A 19,838-nucleotide genomic window follows, 5' to 3' on the forward strand; every position below is an offset into this window, starting at 1 on the left:
ACACATATATGTATATGTGTGTTTGTATAGGTATGTGTGTCTGTGTATGCATATGTGGATGTGTATATTTTATATATGTCCCTTGACCCTTAAAACAACACTGCAAAGGTAGATGCTATTATTATGCTCATTTTACTGTTGAGAAAAATGAGGCACAAAGAGATTAAATAATTTGACCAAGGTCATATAGGCAGAAAGTGTCTGAGACAGTATTTGAATTACATCTGCTTGACTACACACTGGCACCCTCTCCACTGTATTGCCTAGATCCCTTGAAGCCTTTGGAATTTTCAAGCAAAGCACATGGATAAGCCATTTGTCCAGGATACTGCAGAGATGATTCATGCTTTAGGTAACGGGTTAGCCTAGGTGACTTCCGAGGTGACCTTGTAACTCTACATTTTATGATTCTCCCTTTCGTAAAAGGATCATATCATTAAATACCCAAATGTTGAACCTTTGACATGATAAATTCCCCTTGAACAACATCATAATATTCTCAGAATGAAGCTCTAGAATAATGTTCCTCCTTCCTAAGGTTAGATAATATAGGGGTTGAAGTGACCTCTAAGGCAAATCAACCATCCTGTTCTGAACGTACTTACCTCATCTCCCTTCTCTCCTCTTAGTCCTTGGATCCCTGGAGATCCTGGAAGCCCCATTTCTCCCTGGTAAAACACAACCCCAAATTATGGAGATGAGAGATTCATAAAGGGCTCCAAATTCCCACTCGACTCAACAAGGATTCATTGAATCTAAATTATTACTTAGCCATTGAAAAAGAAATAAGAAAAGTATAAGGAGACTATGTAGTGAATTGGAACAAGGAGTGACCTATGTTTTCTGTTGTTGTTGTCGTTCACTCGTTTCTGAATCTTAGTGACTCCATTTGGGGCTCTTTTTGGCAGAGACACTTAACAGATGATGAAACTGAGGTAAACAGGGTTAAATGACTTGCCCAGGGCCACATAGCTAGTAAGTGTCTGAGGCCAGATTTGAACTCAAGAAGAATTTTCTTGATTCCAGGCTTAGCACTCTATCCACTGCACCACCTAACTGCCCCACATTTTCTACATTCTACCAAAACTGTTTTACCTCGGGCTTTATGTTTGCATAATACTCTAAAGTTCATAAAGAATTTCTATTATTGTATTTTCTCAGTGAATTGTCAAAACAATTTTGTGATGAAAGGACTATTATATTCATTTTACAGATGAGGAAACAGATTCAGTGAATCAAGTAAACTGTTCAAAGATCACACTGCTAGGAAATTGCACAATCTCTTTTTGGGTTCATCAACTGAGAACTAACTGGGACTTGATTCTAGGTCTTCTGATTACAAATCCTGTGCTCTTCCTACTATGTCATGTTGGGATAGGATGAGGATGAATAGGAACTGGTAGAGACAGAGATGTTTTCACAGAGGAATATGTCCAACAAAATAGCGGAACATGCTAATTGCTTAAAAACTATAGACTTGCAGGAAGACTTCATCTCAACAACAAATAAAGAAGAAAATTAATTTAGATGTGAGCTAAGAGTGACAAAGAAAAAAAGGAGAGAACGAGCATTTGGGCCAAGGCAGTAAAGAGAGAAAGGTGATTTAGGACTTCCTAATAAGGGGGACTTCAACACCCAGAGGTCACTGAGGAAAATGATTATTAAATTGATATAGGTCATGAAGAGAAGAAAGTATGATGTGACCTCTTCATGTTCTTAGAGAATACATTTAAATTTGTATAGATCCCCAGAAGGAATGGCAGAGATAGAAGTGAGCTCAGAACAGGAAGGGAGACCATCCCTCCATAAGTCACACTTAGTGGTAAAGGGTGGTACCAAATTCTTGTATCATTAAGTGCTCATATTACTCTGTATCCCCGAAGTTGGGCACATGATTGCCTGGAAGGAGACCTGGGCTAACATACCACACTAATGAAAACAATCCACTGTTCAGCTAATATGAGTTGTATGATTTTAACTGCAGATAGAGTAAAAGTAGAGATAGCAATTGAAATGAATTAACAGACTGAAGATAATGCTGATTTCATCTACTCACCTTCTCACCAGGCATGCCCGCTAGACCTTGCTCCCCAGCTTCACCCTGAAAACAGAATGATACAAACTCTCAGTTATACAGCATTTCAGTAATGCTGTATATTTATATTTATATTTATATATATATACATATATGTGTATATACATATATTTATATATCCTTAAATATAATAATGCAAGGCAGATACAGCAAGTATTAAAATTATCATTTTGCAGGTGAGAAAACTGAGGTTTAAAGAGACTAAATGATTTTCCTAAGGTCTCATAGCTAGAGAGAATCAGATGCATCATTTTTCCAAGTCCATCATTCCACCTAATAGAGCATGCTGCTTGTCCAGAACTCGAGCTTTGGCCTCAGAAGGGTAGACTGAGTGGTTTGTGTGGAAAGGATGGAGTTATAAGTCCACGCAGCTCACCTCAGCAATGACGTTCGGTGTGGTATTGCCAGGGAATGTTTATCGTCAAAAGTTCCCAATCAATAGCCTTCCCATAAAAGAAATGATCTTAAGAAATCATGCTAGCAAAAGGTTTACAAAAATTGATTACAGGCAACCAGGGTCATCATGGAATTTCAAACTTCGTCAAAGGCAAAAATAAATAGATAGATATAGACATAATAGACATAATTATATTAGACACAAATTTATAGACATTTATAGATATAAATCTAACTTCTTTCCTATATTATTTTTTCCAAAGACTGGGAAGGTTTAAAAAAAAAGGCAAAAATTATTCTACAGCAAGAAAATCTATCTTGTCCTAACTTTCAATTGGGGGAAAAAATAATGTTATTTCTTAGCCTAGATAACAGGGAATAAATGGTGTCATTTCATAAAATTCCTGGTGAAATATCCAACAAGATCCTAAAAATAGATTTTTTATGAAATTGTTTACAAAGCCATTTCCACCAAAGTGCATTTTTTACAACTCTAAGCTTGAATGGTTTCTTTCTAGAAAACTGATTAACTCAAGCCCATGACTCCCCAATCAAAGTAGTTCACAGAGATACTCCTTAAGAGAATAGGGAATAACTGTCTACCTTTGTAGCATACCTTCATGGTTGCTAAACCCTCCAGTGTTCCCAATATTCAATACTTCTAGTATCTTACACCACTGCTTGGCCACAATATTCTTCAGGGATGCATATGCAATACAAGAGAACAAAAATACAGACACATACACAAAGAAAGACACCCAGAAACACTAAACCCCAGCAGCCACACCACTCCACCACAAACAAGTCTGCATCTCTTTCTCTCCCTCTCGCTCTCCCTCTCTTCCTCTCTCCCTTTCTCTGCCTCATTCCCACCCTCCCTTTCTCTTTCTTCTTTCTCTATCATGGTAGAAATGAGAAATAGAAAGTATGAGATAATAGGGATGCCCCCCTTTAATTTAGGAGTGCTTTTTGGCATTTCACAAAGGGGTTGCTGCTGCTTTTGTGAATTTGAGGTCTGAATTCCTTTCCAGTATTATAAATTCCTATCCTTCTATTCCCTGACTCCCTATTTCCTTCTATTTTTCATTTTCACCATGATCTCCAGGGCATCTCTAATCTTTTGGTCTATCATTCTTATTTTGTCCTCCTTTTCCTCATTTCAGTCTTGATCCTAGACAAGAAGACATGGAACAATGAAAACATTTGTTGTCAGATGACCTTAGTTCAAATGTCATCTATGTTATTTATTACTTCTTTGATCTTGAACAAGTGATTTAATTGGGGGTCAATTTGCATGACAATAGTCAGAACTTATATATCACCTTAAGGTTTACAAAGTACTTTACTAATATTGTTTTATTTGATCCTCATGACAACTCTGGGAATTAGGTGCTGTTACTATCCCCATTTTACAGATGAGGAAAATGAGATAAACAGCAGTTAAGTGACTTGCCCGGGGTCATGTAACTAGTTGGCATGTGAAACCAAATTTGAACTTGTCTTTCTGTCTCCAGCTCAAGTATTTTATCCACTGTACCACCTAACTGCTATAAATATATAATGATATATAAGTATATATATACATATATATATACACATATATATACATACATACATACATATTATATATGTACATATATGTATATATATATATATATATATACATACATACACACACACACACACACACACACACACATCAATGAATTGGTTGGCCTAGATGACTTTTAAGGTGGCTTCCAGCTCTAAACATATACTCTAATGATCTCAGCTGCTGTCTGAGTTGCCCTCTAGATTCATTCTTCTACCCCAGCAATGTCAAATGTTTCATAGTTCATAGGCTCTGTACAAACATCTATGGGAAATAGTAACCCAAACACAGTAAGATATGTTAAGCCCGATAGGTCTGTAGTTTGAAGACCTGTAATCTAGCTAAGGGGAAAGGATCTGAGTACACTGAGAAAAAGGGAGAGCTAGGTTAATATGGATCTATTAAAGAATCTAAGCAATGGTATCCTATGTCAAGACCCATAGGTTCCATCTGTAATGAGAGCACTGAGGAATGGCTCATAGGACAGCTTGGTTGTTTTCCTAGATTTCACACTCCTAAGATCAGAGACATTCCCCAAATAAACCCTGTTTCCCTTTAATAGGTTACTCTTGTTCTGATGTCCTTGAATTTATTTCAACTCTTCTCAAGAATATATTTTCAGGTAGTATTTATCTATAGTATTTAAAAAAGCTAGTTCCCTTGGTTTTTGCTCCTTCCACTAACCAGGGTGACAAATGTCAGGCTTTAGGATACCATCTTCAAACCTTGCTTTGGCTAAAAAACATTAATCATTTGGTGGCCAAATTTCCAGGGATCTTAGCTTGTAGTTAAAATTAAATAAAGTAAAAAGGTAAGTTTTAAAAAAAAAGTAAAGAGACCCCCCCCACACTCTACTTTCTGGTTCCTGTAAAGGAGTTTATGGTATAGGTATATGTTATTCAAAGGGATCATAAAAGTTATATTTTATATTTTCAAAGAAGTGAGTCACAGATGTTTTACAAAAATATTCAGTAGTGTGCATCAGCAAAAAGAAAAAATGCATTTTGGGTTCAGGGTACCTGGGCTCAAATCATAGTTCTGCTACCTTACCTGTGTGACCTTAGACAAATCACTTAATCCTCTTAGGTTTTCATTTTATCATCTGTAAATGAAATGGCCAGATGACCTCCATGATCCCTCCTAACTCTAAATTTATGATGCTATTAGAAATTGTGTCAGCTGTGGGAACTCTTCCTACCAACTAGGATCATGAAGCAACTATGACTTAGTTGCTAAGGTCAAGGAAGTTGCCTAAGGTAGCCAACAGGTAAGTGATTTGCCCATGATTACACAGATAGTAAGGGTCAGAAGATCTGACACAATCCCAGCATTCTAACCACTACCCTAACCTGCTTCTCATAAATGTGTTACTGAAGGCAAAATACAATATTTTATTTTTTGAAATCTATCACGTAAAACAAAAGTTTCCTTCTAAAATATTTTGCTTCTTAGTGACAATTGAGAAGGAGGAGGAAAAGGAACTGAAGAATTCCAGTAAATTTCTAAGTATATCTGATTTTGTGTAAATATGTGTTGTCACCAGAGCCCCTGACTGCAAAATGGCTGCCCAAAGAACAGAAGGTTTCTGCATATTACCCACGTTCCCAGGGAATCACTACAGGAAAAGCCAGCTCCTGCCTATTATCCTGCCACCCTTTACTTTTATGCTCTAAACATTGTCCAAAGTAAGCTGTGAGTTGCCATCCAGATCTTCATGGTGGTCTCAAGACAACACAGACTTCCTGAAGTCTACAACACCAAAATATATAAGTTCTGGCAGGTCTTAATAAAATGGACAGGCTTTGAGCATACTCACTGGAAATTAGTCTCTAAAAAGAAATCAGCCTACTTAATTTAGGAGAGGTCAGAGAGTTGACAACCAGCTATGGATTTTTCCATCCATATCAAGTCATGAAGGCCTTCTCCACGGAAGAGTTACAACCTACAGTATTGAAGGTGACATTCACACCAATGAAATCACACCCTTGATATGAAATAAGTCAAGCAATGAGGATAGGTGGCTTGCATGTGAAGATAAAGAGACCCTTATTACTTCTCAAGTAGATACTTGGATGATCTCTTATTAGAATTCATGTTTGACCTGTGAAACCCTTTCAGTAGGCCAATTCTCTGATTCTAAAAATTGATCCAGCTTGCTAGAGAGCTGAGTTTTTAGTACATTAGAATTATTTCATTTTTCTTTTAGATGGGACCATGTCTAACTGTACACTGAAAGAATTTCCACTATTGAGGTAAAGGTGGGACAGGATGAAGTGGGTACCATCATGGTATTGCCAAGGAAAATATTAAAATATTACATAAAATTATAATAATAACATTGCTTATTGTTATTGCTATTAGTATTGTCACTCTAAAGAATGTTCCGGTTTTAATAACTTAAAACTGTACTAGAACCTTTGGACCTCCTGTACATATAACGTCTTTTCATATAGGAAGCAGAGTCAACTGTCTTGTTAAAGTTAAAACCAAATGCATTCCTTTATCTTCTCTGAAATCTAACTCACGTGCTTTGGTTTTTATATCACAGGCATTTCTGGATATACCTCTTTCAGTCTTTTTTTTCTTTTTTTTTTAAGCCAATGGTAAATAATGAACGTGAACAATTGCACGGGCGATCAAAAAATTGAAATAAAATAAAGTATGGGCCTAGTGACAGAGGTCTGTTTGAAGCCTGAAGTGACTCTGGCCTTGCTAAATGCAGAAATTTTCTTGGCCACAGCAATTCACAAAAACCATTCCCTAGTCAGGGGAGCAGGTTTCATTCTGTGATGTTGGGGGGAATACCCATCTGAATGATATCATAGATCCTGGACATTTGGAAGTATTAATTCAAAGACTACATTTTTGACATACCCTCAGTAGAGCCCATGACAAATTTATTCCAACCACCTGATCACTTGTGCTAAAAATTAGACCTCTTGGGGCAGCTAGGTGGCACAGTGGATAGAGCACCAGTCCTGGATTAAGGAGGACTTGAGTTCAAATCCGGCCTCAGACACATAACACTTACTAGCTGTGTGACCCTGGGCAAGTCATTTAGCCCCATTGCCTAGCCAAACACACACACACACACACACACACATACATATACACATACACATACACATACACATACACACAAAATTAGACCTCTTAAAAAGTGGCATAAGGTTATACTTTTAAAGACTGTGAGTTCCCTCTTCCTGGAGGAGTTCAAGCAAAGACTGAGAAGCCACTTGCTTGCTTTGTGGTAAAGTAGATACTTGCTTTTAGTCTAAGGGATCACAGGAGGGAACTGCAGCCTCAAGACCACATGTGGCCCTCTAGGTCCTCAAGTGCAGTCATTTGATTAAATCTAAACTTCACAGAACAAATCCCCTTAATAAAAGGATTTGTTCTGTAAAACTTGGACTCAGTCAGAAGGTCGCACCCAAGGACCTACAAGGCCATCTGTAGCCTCGAGGCCACAGGTTCCCCACCCCTGTTAGACTATAGTCAAAGGGGAGCTAGGTAGTACAGTGGATAGAGTGCCAGGGCTGTAGTGAAGAAGACTCCAGGAGTTCCTGAGTTCAAATTTGGCCTCAGGGTTATATAGCTAGTAAGTGTCAGAGCTGTGTGACCTGGGGCAAGTCACTTAACCTTGTTTGCCTCGGTTTCCTCATCTGTAAAATGAGCTAAAGAAGGAAATGGCAAACCGATCCAGTTTTTGCCAAGAGAACTCTACCTGGAGTCACAGAGTCAGACACAACCAAAAAACTGATTGAAAAACTATGGAACAAAATAGACTAGTCACACCCTGATTAGTGTGAATAATTAAATCCCTAAATTACTCATGCTATTTGAATTTACACTGTATATTTCCATTGGTCTTGAACCAATGACTATATTTTACATAATTCTAACTTTCGAATAGTGTGAATTTGAATACATGCACCATTTCAGGGGATTAATTATTCATACTAATTAGAATCTAGCTGTAGGTGGACTTTGAGATCAGCTAGATCAATTCTTTTAATTTTACAGGGGAGAAAATGAAAGCCCAGAGAAAGAAAATTACTTGCCTATGACTCTAGTTTAACTTCCAAACCAGTGCTCATTCCATTCTATCATATTGCCTCATTCAACCTTACCGAGTTCAGGATGTAGCCTTGAATTTACTGGTACATACACATGCAATGAGGATCATAATATAAGGAGAGGGGAAGAGTAATAATCATTTATATAGTGCCTACCATGTGAAAGGCATTGTGTTAAGTCATTTCACAAATATTGTTTCATTGTATTATCTCATTTGATTCTTACAACAACCTTGTGAGGTAGGTGCTACTATGACCCCCATTTTACAGTTGAAGAAACTGAGGCAAACTGATGTTAAGTGACTTGGTCAGGGTCACATAGCTAGTAAGTGTCTGAGCCAAATTTCAACTCAGGTCTTCCTGACTTCAGGTCCAGTTCTCTATATACTGTGCCTGTTATAATTAGATCATTATTTCCTTGAAGGCAGGCACTGTCTTTTGCCTCTTTTTGTATCCCTGCCACTTGGCAAAGTGCCTGGCACATAGTAAGAGCTTAATAAATGTTTATTGATTTTGATTGACTAATAATGAGAGGAAATATGGCAATAGATGGCATTCATGTGTCTGTCTATTAAGCCTCCCTGGGTCCAGAACTACCTTTTTATGTATACATTTACACACAGAGTATACCCATTCTTATCTCTTGGGCCATGGAAGTGCCCCAAGTCCTAATGAAACAATGTTAGTCTGTAGTAACTGGGAAACAATAAGACATGTGACAGAATAATGTTAGCAGCTAGACCTTTGATTTGCTCTGCTAACCAGAGTAACTACAGTCAACTAACTAACTGACAAATGAAACTGACAGATAGATGGATAATGGCAATAGAAATTTCATACCCTAGGTCCAGGATTCCCGGGCAAGCCATCTTCTCCTCGTTCTCCTGGATCTCCCTATAAGAAACACAAAACATAATTACTGGAAGATGTCAGGATTCTGTTGCCTCTGTAGATAATGTCACCGGTCATCTGACAAGGCTTTGGATTCCATATGATATTGTTATGAAATTGGCTTAATTCAATTCACCAACATTTATTAAGAATCTAGAATCTCTAAAATGATGATTTCATCTTCTTCACTATCTGACAGAACTATAGGAATATCTTTAAGAAATAAAATTAAGTTAGGCAAAAGTGTACAGACAATGAGATGATGCTATAGTTTCAATAAAAGTATAATTCAGAATAACTGCAATCCCCCAAAGGGTGCAGCTGATGAGTCAATGTCAGCAAATGGCTATCATTAGAGGACAGTTGGTGAAGGCCAGTTCTACCACGTTATATTTTATTTCCGATAAGGGGCTCCATGTACATAGCAGGTCTGAAATAAATGTTTTCTGTATGGATTATTCAAAAGCTGTAATATATAGATTTCATTAAATGAATTATTGAAAAAAAAGAATCTAGAATCTGCTGTGCTCAGAATGGAAAGAAACACAAAAATATACGACTGACATTTACATGCTGCTTTCAGGTTTTCAAAGTGCTTTTGGTACAATTTGATCTTCATTCCAACTGTATGAGCAAAGTACTGCAAATGTTATCTATAGAGAGATTCATTGACTTACCCATGGTCACCCAACCAGTAAGAATCAGAGGCAAGATTCAAGGACTCTGTCTCTCCTGATTCCAAGTCTAATAACTCTTTCTACTGTATCATGTTGTCTATCCCATTATATTGTGAGCTCCTTGAGGAAAGGGACTGGGTTTCTTTTTTCTATTTTTACATCCCAAAGTTTATCCCACTGCCTCTTAGTAAATGGTTCTTGACTGACTGAGCTCTATCAATAGATACTTATTCAATAAATGTGAAAAAATATTAAATACTACTATATGCAAGAAGGCCTGGAGTTCAGTGCTCGGAATTCACACCTTTCCTGTCCTCAAGGAAATTATGCTCTAAAACAGGAGGTAAGACATCATGTCTTTCTAGGGAACCACAATAGCATAGACTATGAGAATGGTTAGAAACTGTTCTACAGACTGCCAACTGTTTTGAGGCACTGAATTATTATGAAAGATATTTGTGAGATATGTGAGATTGTGTGAATGTGAGTTTGAGATACATATCAAATTCATTCTGTACCATCAAGGAGCTTACAATCTCTAGAGGATATAAGATAAATAGGCAAACTGCTATACTAGAAAATGAACATCATAAGTGCAATATGAGCGATACAATGTACTATGAGTTTTAAGGAAAGGACAATCATTTGCAATGATAGGGTAAGGGGAGAAGTTAGGAATTAGGAGAGGGTTCATGGAAGTGGAGGCATTTTAGTTCTGTCTTAAAAGATGATTAAAATTTCAGTGGATCCAAGGTAATGGGTTATCAATTTAGGGATGAGTGTTAAAAAAAAAAAAGGCATGGAGATGAGAAAGGGTAAAATGTGTTTCTAGAAAAAAACGGTTTGTAGTCTAGCCTGGTTTGAACATCAGGGGATGGGCACGAAATGATGTAATGTGAGAAAAAAAACTGAAATAATAGATTGGAGTTAAGGGCCTTGAATGTCAGCTAAGAAGTTTGGAATTTAGATAATAGACACTGCTTACACAAACCAGAAGATGCCTAGAGTATCTAGAGACACAGTGACCTAAGCTTGAGGAATATGATAAGTAGGTGCAAAATGTGTATACAAAAGTGCCATGAATCAGCATAAATACATCAGTTAGCAATACATCAAAGGAAGAGTCCAATAGTTCAAAAGCACTGGTAATTGTGAGTACTTAACACAGTATTTGGCACATAGGAAGTGTTTAAATGAATGCTTGCTGACTTGACCAAGTGAAAATGGAACACCAGTTTTATGTAAGCCATCCCAGTGATATAAAGTGGGACATAATAATTCCAAGCTTCAAAGCAATGGCAGTTTCATTCTCATAGCTCATGCTATTGTGGCTCCCTAGACAGACATAACACTGTATTTCCTGTATTAGAGTATAGGTTCCTTGAGGGTGGGGATTGAATTTCCAGCACTGGAGTAGGCAAGACAAGGACCACTCTCTCCATTATACAAATGAGGAAACTGAGGCTCAGAGAGGTTGAGTGAGCTTCTCAATATCACATAGGCAATGAATGGCAAAGACAGAATTCGAATTCAAGTCTTCTCACTCTAAATTCTGTGCTTCTTCTATACTACATAGCAACAAAGTCTTCAGCAGAAGATCTTCCCCAGGTAGGGGAGATTATTCTGAGAAAAGGAGGCAAAAAGGATCAATTCATGGAGAAATATTAGGCTACAGATTCTTAATCTCAAGTACATGAATTTTTCTTTTAATATATTGATAAATAAATTTCAATATAGTTTCCTTTATAATACTATGTATTTTATTTCATGCACTAATAACATTATGAGAGGGGGAACATAGGCCAAATTGAAGGAGTCTATGACTCAATAAAGGTAAAGAACTTCATATGAAGGGAAATCTTACCTGACGGACATATATGGACCCTGAATTACTAGCTACATGACCTTGACCAAATCACTTCACCGCTGAGACTCAGTTTCCTCATCTGTCAAATGACAATAATACTTGCATGATTTACCTCACAGGGTCAGGTGAGAAAATGCATTTCACAAACCTTAAAGGCTCTACAGAAATATGAGTTAGTCTTTTCAGCAACATTAATGCTTATAACAGCAGAACAAACCACAGTGATACATGGCTGTGAGACTGAGTAAGGCACGCATTTGAGGAAAGCAACATCCGTGTGGTCTCTGAGCTGACAATGTCAGGAGCCATCACACTGAATTTGTTATTCTGTCTCTATCTGGGGAAGCAAGAGTTACCCAAGCCTCTTGAAGCATAAAACATTCCCCTCATACCTCTTCTTTGATGTGCTAAACATTGTTTAAAGGAAGCTATTGGGAAAATTGATTCTTCCACAAACCAGCTCAAGGGCATGAAATGTTTATAGTCCTGGGGAAATTTTTTATTATTCTCTTTTATCTAGCTCTGGCTTTTTCCAACCTGTAAGGAGTCCCAGATGGTAATAACAACAATAACATATGCATCTAGTGCTTTTGTAGGGCTCTTTATGTAGAGAAAGATGGCTGAGTTCAAAGGTTGGCCCTAGCACTTGACCTTGAACGAGTGATCTTTATGGGACTCAGTTCTACTATTTGTAAAATGGACCTAATAATACCTGTACAATCTACCTCGCAGGGTTGTTGGGAAAACTAAATAAATTGATAAACATGAAAGGCTGTCTGTACAGACACAAATGACTGTGGTCTCATTGGCCAGTCTCACCCCACCACCTTATACAATCATACTTCATGATTTCAAGCATCTGTAATTTCGTCAATGTGAATATATTCCCACCTATGTCTCTTCACCTATATGAAATGATATTTTAGAAGACTTGTGCCCCTCCCTCTAATTTAGTCCTTGGTGAGTGGCCTTCTAGTGATGAACCTCTCCAAACAGAGCTTTCCTGGCCTGAAGATGACAGAATCACAGTCTGTGACTTGATTACTTGATTTGACATTACTTGAAGCTTTTCTAGCTTGTCAGGATCTGTCAGACTTAGGAGTCCACTGGCATAGCCTGCAAGAAGTCCAGGTTAGCTCCATATCACAGTGAGGCATTAGGCCATAGTTGAGAGCATAACCCTAAATCACAACATAAATATAAGGAATGAAGGGAAAGAAGATGGAGGAGAGGAGAAAAGAAGAGAAGAGAGGAGAGGAGAGAGAAGATGGAAGGAGATAGAAGGGGAGGAGAAATAGAGGAGAAAACAGCAGCAGTGACAGTGGCAATCCTACTCCAAAAAATTAATTGTGGCTTGTAAATAACACTTGGCTCTCTTACAAACATTGGCAAGTGCTACCAAGGTGATATGGTGACAGAGAGAGGGATTGCCATATTTTCCTTTTATTTATGGGTAATGCTATTTAAAAGTAAGCTTCCATTTCAGTCTAAATGGTCAGTCCCATCTAATCCCTCTATTTTGTTTTCCTTTGTCCCAGATTTTGGGCAAGACAAACCAAAAGACAAATTGAGTCCCTGTCTTGGATCCCCAGATCTAACAGACTAACATATTAGAAGGCTTCTGTCTTCTCTGGAAACAGAACAAGCTGCCCCATGGGCAGTGGCTGATCAGCTTTGAACATGGAATGACCATGTGTTTTCTGTATACACTAAATGCCTATTAGAATAGCTTCATATCCATAAGGCATATACTCTGCAGAGAATCATTTCCCTATGTGCCAATCAGTACTTCTGGTCTTGATTTTTAACTATTATTGACATAACGCCTTTTTGTTACATGATTCAAATTGTAAACAACAGGTGTTTCCACCCCTACCCCCCTCCATGGCATTGGAAACAGTCCAAGTATTTATTGTTATTGTGATCTCAAATGTGATCACAAATGAGCTACTTCTCTCAGACTTCAGGTTTCATCACTAGAGGCTAGCCTTCAGAAAATGAATTCGGTGGGCTACAACTCCTTGCAAAGACTGAGTCAACAAGCATTTATTAAACACTGACTGTATGCCAGGCACTGGTCATATTTGTGTATGTCTGTTCTTCAAGGACAGCCTGGCTGAGAGTTCAGAGAGGTCAGTTATCAGGTTGGCTGCAAGGAAATGATGTTTTAAGGCTATAGAACCTCTAGAACACTGGGTATTAATGAACAGAAGCATTGCTTTTGTTTCAATAGAATACCTACACCAATGAAATCATATGTAATAGGAGAAAAGAGAGGAAAAAGAGGAAGAAAATAAATAACAGCATATGATTAATAATAGTAACTCTATCAGTAATTACACATATACATATATGTATATACATATATACTATATTATTTGTGTGTATATAGATATATTATACATATGTGATATATATATATGTATATACATATATACTATATTATTTGTGTGTATATAGATATATTATACATATATGATATATATATATATATATATATATATATATGGATATTAGTGGTAGTATTAGTGATGGCATCATTAGAGTAAAGCAGTGAGGTATAGTGCTGAATGTATAACTAAGAGTCAAATAACTCAGGTTATATGGCCAAAACCAAAGCCACCCCACTTCCAATCTCAACTCTCCCCTTCAGCTGCTATGAACAGCTGGAAAAACTAACGTTGGTAAAGTGTCCAGAAACTAATTCCTCACCTTTCTGAGTATAGTCCTGACAAACTCAATCCTATAAACAAATGAAAAGTATAACAAACTGCAAATTAACCATAAGATCACCCTTTTCACAGCTTTCTGATGATTAATGTATTTGGAAATGAATAATGATGAAAGTAGCACTTTTTGTAATATCAACTTGAGCAGTTTCAGATTTAAACATATATCTGATACCAACCTTAGGGCCTTGCAATCCAGGAAGTCCATTTGTCCCATCTTTACCAGGGGAGCCCTATTCACCAAAAGAACAATAATAGGTCAGATATATGCATATTTAAGTAATTCCAATTTAGAAAGTTGCTTTATACTTAGATACTATGAAATCCCCATTATCTGGGATTATTTTTTCCAAAATCTCTGCTTGTTGAAATCCTCTTCTTCCAAAGCCTGACTCGGAGGCTACCAGTTCCATGAACCTTCTCTGGGTATCCACAGATGGAACTGATTACTCTGTCCTAAAATTTTCTAACATCACTTTCATTCTTTCCTTTGACCTCATCATATTATTTGTCATTTACCATACCAAATATGATAGACCGTAGCAAGTGGTACAGAGGTGGCATGATACAGTGTTCATAGTGCCATACTCAGTGTCAGGAATATCTAAGTTCAAATTTCACTCCTGACAATGAAGAAGTTTCCTATGAAGGAATAGGAGTGACATATGAAGAAGACTATGAATGTAAGGTCCTATGGCATATTGATGGAAAAGACTAGTAATTCACAGGAGGCAACTTAACAAGAAAAAAAAAATAACAAAATAAATAAATAAAACTCATTGGCTTAGATGTCCATGCATACATGCACAGAGGTTGATAAAAGAGATCTTCATGCAAGGAGGTACATTGGACCTCATAGAAATTGCTGGGATTTGATGGGATGTGGGTCATAACCAGAGCATGGTAATGGGAAGATAGATTGTATTCAAAAGTGAAAAACATTAGACAAATGAGGCATCACAGTATAATGTACCTGTGAAAAAATACACAAGTTAAAATGTGGAAAGCAGAAAGGACAATATTAGAATGAGGACCAACGAAGCAGGTACTATTATCATAGTGGTATATTCCAGACTCCCTAGTTTGAAGGAAGAAAAAGATGATAAATCTGGGAAAGACCCATAGGATAGTAACAATGAGAGATTTCAATTAATCACATAATTTCCAGAGTTCTCTTTCTACCAAATGCAGAGCAGCAGTTAGATTTTGGGAAACCAAATTTCAGCCAGATAATAGAAAAGCTAACTGGCCCAAACTTCTGCAGGGAAAGTCAATAATGCACACAGAGGAAGTTGAAATGTTCTCAAGATTAAAATTCTAATGACACAATCATTAAGGATTCCAATGAATAATAAAAGAAGGATATTCCTACAGAGCTCACTGTGGATATAGAACTGACCAAGGCAGAGTTTTAAAAGACATGGATAGAAGAGAGAATCAAGGACAGCTAACAAAGGAAGAATATAAAAATGTCATTGTCTCATAAGAATGTAAAGAATGCTAACAACTAGAAGGAAATGAAACTTGCATTTGATTCAAAGGATGAACACTTTAAAAAAGTATATATATATACATTGCAAGCAAGTGAAAGATTAAAGAAGGGGTAAAACTATAGCTCAGGGTGGATAGGGAAATGATAATGGACACATAAAACTAATTTGCAGATCAATCAGCAAGCATTTATTAATTATCAACTAATGTGCCAGACTCTGGATATACAAAGACAACAACAAAACAATCCTTGTCCTTAATGAGATGATACTCAATTGGGGAAGAGAACGTATAATATACATACATATGCTTGTACACACATGCATACATAATATGTATATATATGATATATAAAACATTATACATATAAACACCTATGTATGTACACAAAATTAATAAAAAGTAGCTTTGGAAGGATGGGCAGTGATAGCTGAGGGTGGAGGAAGTAACGAGAGAAAGTTTCATGTAGAAAGTACTATCTGAGTGGAGTTTTGGAGGAAACAAGGGCTTCTAAAAGTCAAAGGTGAGAATGGAGTGCATTCCAGGCAAGGGGAGAGCCAGAGATACGGAGATAGATGGAGGGTCATGCATGACAAACAGCAAGAAAACCAATTTGGCTACACCATCAAGTGAGAATGATGCACAATGAGGGTTGAAAAGTCAGCTGAAGATAGATTGTGAAGGATTTTAAATGCAAAATGGAGGAGTTTATTAACCCAGAGGCAATAAAAAGTAACTGGATTTCAGTGATTAAGGAATTACATAATCAGACATTCCCTTTAGGAAAACCACTTTGGTAGCTGTGTGGATGATACATTTCAAAGGGGAGACCACTAAGGAAGATATTAGAATAGTCCATAGAGAAGGAAAAAGGGTTTGAATTAGAATTTAATTTAAATTCTAGAATTCTAGAAATTGAATTCAAATTCAAATTGAATTTGAAAAAGGGTGACTGTGTGGGTAATGAAGGGATATATGGTGAGAGACATTGTCGAGGTAAGATACTGCAAATTCTTGGATATGTGGAGTGAGTGAGAATGAAGAGTGCAAGATAACTGTGAGGATGAAAACAGGGGTGACTGAAAGGACAAGCTATGCTCTCAATAGAAATAGGAAAGTTAAGAAGACAGGTGGTTTGGGAGAAAATATAATTAATTCTGTTTCGCACATGTTAACACTGAGATGGCTATAGTGCATCCAAATTGAAAAGTCTATTAGGAAGTTGTAGGATTAGAGCTCAGTTGAGTGACTAGAGCTTGACATATAGATGTTGGAGTTATATGTGTGGAAATGAGCACTAGATCAGTGTCTGATGATGAGATCCCAATTGAAAGAAGTGGATAGGATAAAGAAAGAACAGAGAAGAGAGGGACTGGTACAGAGCCTTGAGGTATATAGACAATTAGAAAGTAATAAATGGATTGAAAGACAGCAAAGGAAGCCACGGAGGGGTGGTCAGGAAACTAGGATGAGAACCAGAGGAAAGAAGCATCACAGAAAGCTAGAGAAGAGATAATATGCAGTCGGAAAGAGTTGTAAACAGTACCAAATGCTGTAGAGATGTCAAGAAATAAGAAAGCCATGACTTGCAGATGACACAATACTGAGAGGAATAGTAAACGTTGTATAATGATCATAACCTAAAAATATCTTAACAGGAATCAAAAAGAGCTAGTACATGATAGACATAAATATCTATTACTGTATCTAGAAATGACAGGCTGGAATGTTGGGTCCAATCTGAAATGATGAAATGTGATGGTGTCAAAGTTCAAGTTCTGTGCATGGGTTAAAAATAATCAACTTCACAAGTATATGGAAGAGTACTTACTGGTTGGCCAGGCTGACCAGGTTTTCCAGAGAAGCCAATCTCTCCAGATAGGCCCTAGATGAGGAAACCCCGAGGAAGAAACTGTCAGTCAACCATCTTTACCAAGAAGATACAACAGACCCACGACCAGCACATCACATAATTTGAATTCTTTTATATGATCTAGAGCTTAAAGAGGTTCTCAGAGTTTAATTAATTTTTGATAAAGAACAGGACTTTTTTTTTTCCTGACTGCCTTCACATGGTAATCCCTGAATCCACAAAATCATAGCTTCTAAGAGTTTGGAGTACACTCAGAAGGTATCTAGTTCAATATGTAACTGAAAAGGAACTTCCTTTAAAAAAATATTGTTTATCTAAGCTTTGCCTTAAAACTTCTAATGAGGGGGGCACCTTTTGACTCAGCTCATTCCATTTTTTCATAGTGCATCATTTCTAATACTACTTTCATTAATCATCTCTATAAGCCATGCCCTCATAACACGTCTCTCTTCTTTTTCACAAACAAAAAAGGCCTTGTAAGTAGACAGGCCTAAAAGGCAAATAACATTTTAAGTCGTAAATAGCTTAGCACAAATTCACAGGTGCCCATTTCAGCATATATGGGCACTTTTACTAGTCTTGAGAATGGTAGAGAGGGGTGTTAGCTGAAAGCCTCACATCATCTGGTTAAAGTAGCAGGTCCTTGGGAAGGGGAAGAGGATATCTTTTTTCATGATCTTTCCATTCAAAATAACTGATGGTACACACTGACGTATATTTCTAAACAGATTAAATTATGCTTCTTATTTTTCATACTCCTCCCAACCCAAATGATGACATTGGACACAAAACGAAGTTAATCTTACTGGGGGACCAACTGGCCCAGGTGGTCCTGGGACACCAGGAGATCCTTGAGAGCCCTGTAAAGAAAACAGAAAAATAGTTTGTTCATGAAAAATGGTGGAAAGTGAGGTAGGGATAGACATTTCCCTGTGAATTAGAAGTTGTTATTAGCTTTGTGTTTGAAGGGATTGGAGAGGATATCTAGTCCAACTTGTCTCTGAACAGGAATGCTCCCTGCAATACAATCATAATTATACTTAATTGGAACATGTAAAGATTTGTAGTTTCACCATGATGGGGGCTCTTTCCATTAGGGCAGTTTGCAATTTTCCAGTATTTTAGTAGATAGCCTTCTTGAGTTGCTATGCAATAAGGAATAAAAGAAAAAGTAAAAGAAAAGAGAAAAAGAAGAAGGAAGCAAGGAAGGAAAGAAAGATGGAAGTAAGAAAGATTGTACTAATGTTTAGAAGCTCTCTTTTCATCTTGAAATTTTCAGTCAAACAGCTTTCTCTGAGCTTTAATGGAAACATGGCTCTGCCCTAAAAGCAGGACATCCATTGCAATTCTTTTCACTGGTATTTAGTCTTCCCATTCATCACCAACCCCAATTTATTAGGACCAGGACAAACACTGGTGGATCTAGACTGTTTCACTAGTACCAACTTTCAGGGAACTTTCCTCATCCAATGCCATGCAACTGCTTTGTATCACTCTTCATTCATGATGCTACCATCGTCCAACATTCAGGTTATTTTTTAGTGTCGTTAATATAAAGCTCACAGGCTTCCTCTCTCCCCCACGCCATCCCATCATCCCTAGTCCTTCAACATTCATTGCTAACAATATCAACCACTAGCACCTCCCTACCCTAAATTATTTTGTTTAAATTTTGTACATATTTTGTATATGCTTACTTCTACATTTGCATTATTTCTACATGTGCATATTATTTCCCTTTACAGAATATAATCTCATTGAGGTCAAGGATTATTTTATTTTTGACCTTGTGTTATGAGTACGTAGCACATCACAGAGGAGGTATTAATAGGTTGGTTGACTGACATTCTAACCCTTTCCACAATTCTAAGGACATTTTTCTTTGCCTCATACTGCTATGCTTTAGACCTAATCCATTTCTTGGAATTCTATCTCTTCTAAGGCCTATGGAATTCTGAGACTCCATTCTAGGCCGCAACTACTTGTTCAAATGTCCACCTCTCCCACGTTCGCTCACTTGTGATAAACCTAGTGTTCACCTTTGTTCCTGAACTCTGGTCCCTTGATTTACCCCCGTATTATCAGTCCTGTCCTGCCTCCCTAACTCACTTTGACTCTATAGTCTGTGACTTTAACATACCAGTAGTGACCA

The 19,838-nt window shown here is 37.3% G+C and overlaps 1 protein-coding gene across 1 annotated transcript in view; it reads right to left on the reverse strand.

The window, feature by feature from the left end:
* The window catches only part of COL22A1 (collagen type XXII alpha 1 chain), a 589,887-nt gene that overhangs the window by 182,746 nt on the left and 387,303 nt on the right, over positions 1–19,838 (reverse strand). Inside the window, 6 exon segments of the mRNA XM_078153760.1 lie at positions 606–668; positions 2,057–2,101; positions 8,999–9,052; positions 14,502–14,555; positions 17,645–17,698; positions 18,493–18,546. Of these exon segments, the coding sequence (XP_078009886.1) occupies positions 606–668; positions 2,057–2,101; positions 8,999–9,052; positions 14,502–14,555; positions 17,645–17,698; positions 18,493–18,546 (324 nt within the window).

This window comes from Phascolarctos cinereus, unplaced genomic scaffold, assembly GCF_003287225.1.
Source record: "Phascolarctos cinereus isolate Bilbo 61053 unplaced genomic scaffold, phaCin_HiC Scaffold_4;HRSCAF=312, whole genome shotgun sequence".
NCBI classification, from domain to species: domain Eukaryota; kingdom Metazoa; phylum Chordata; class Mammalia; order Diprotodontia; family Phascolarctidae; genus Phascolarctos; species Phascolarctos cinereus.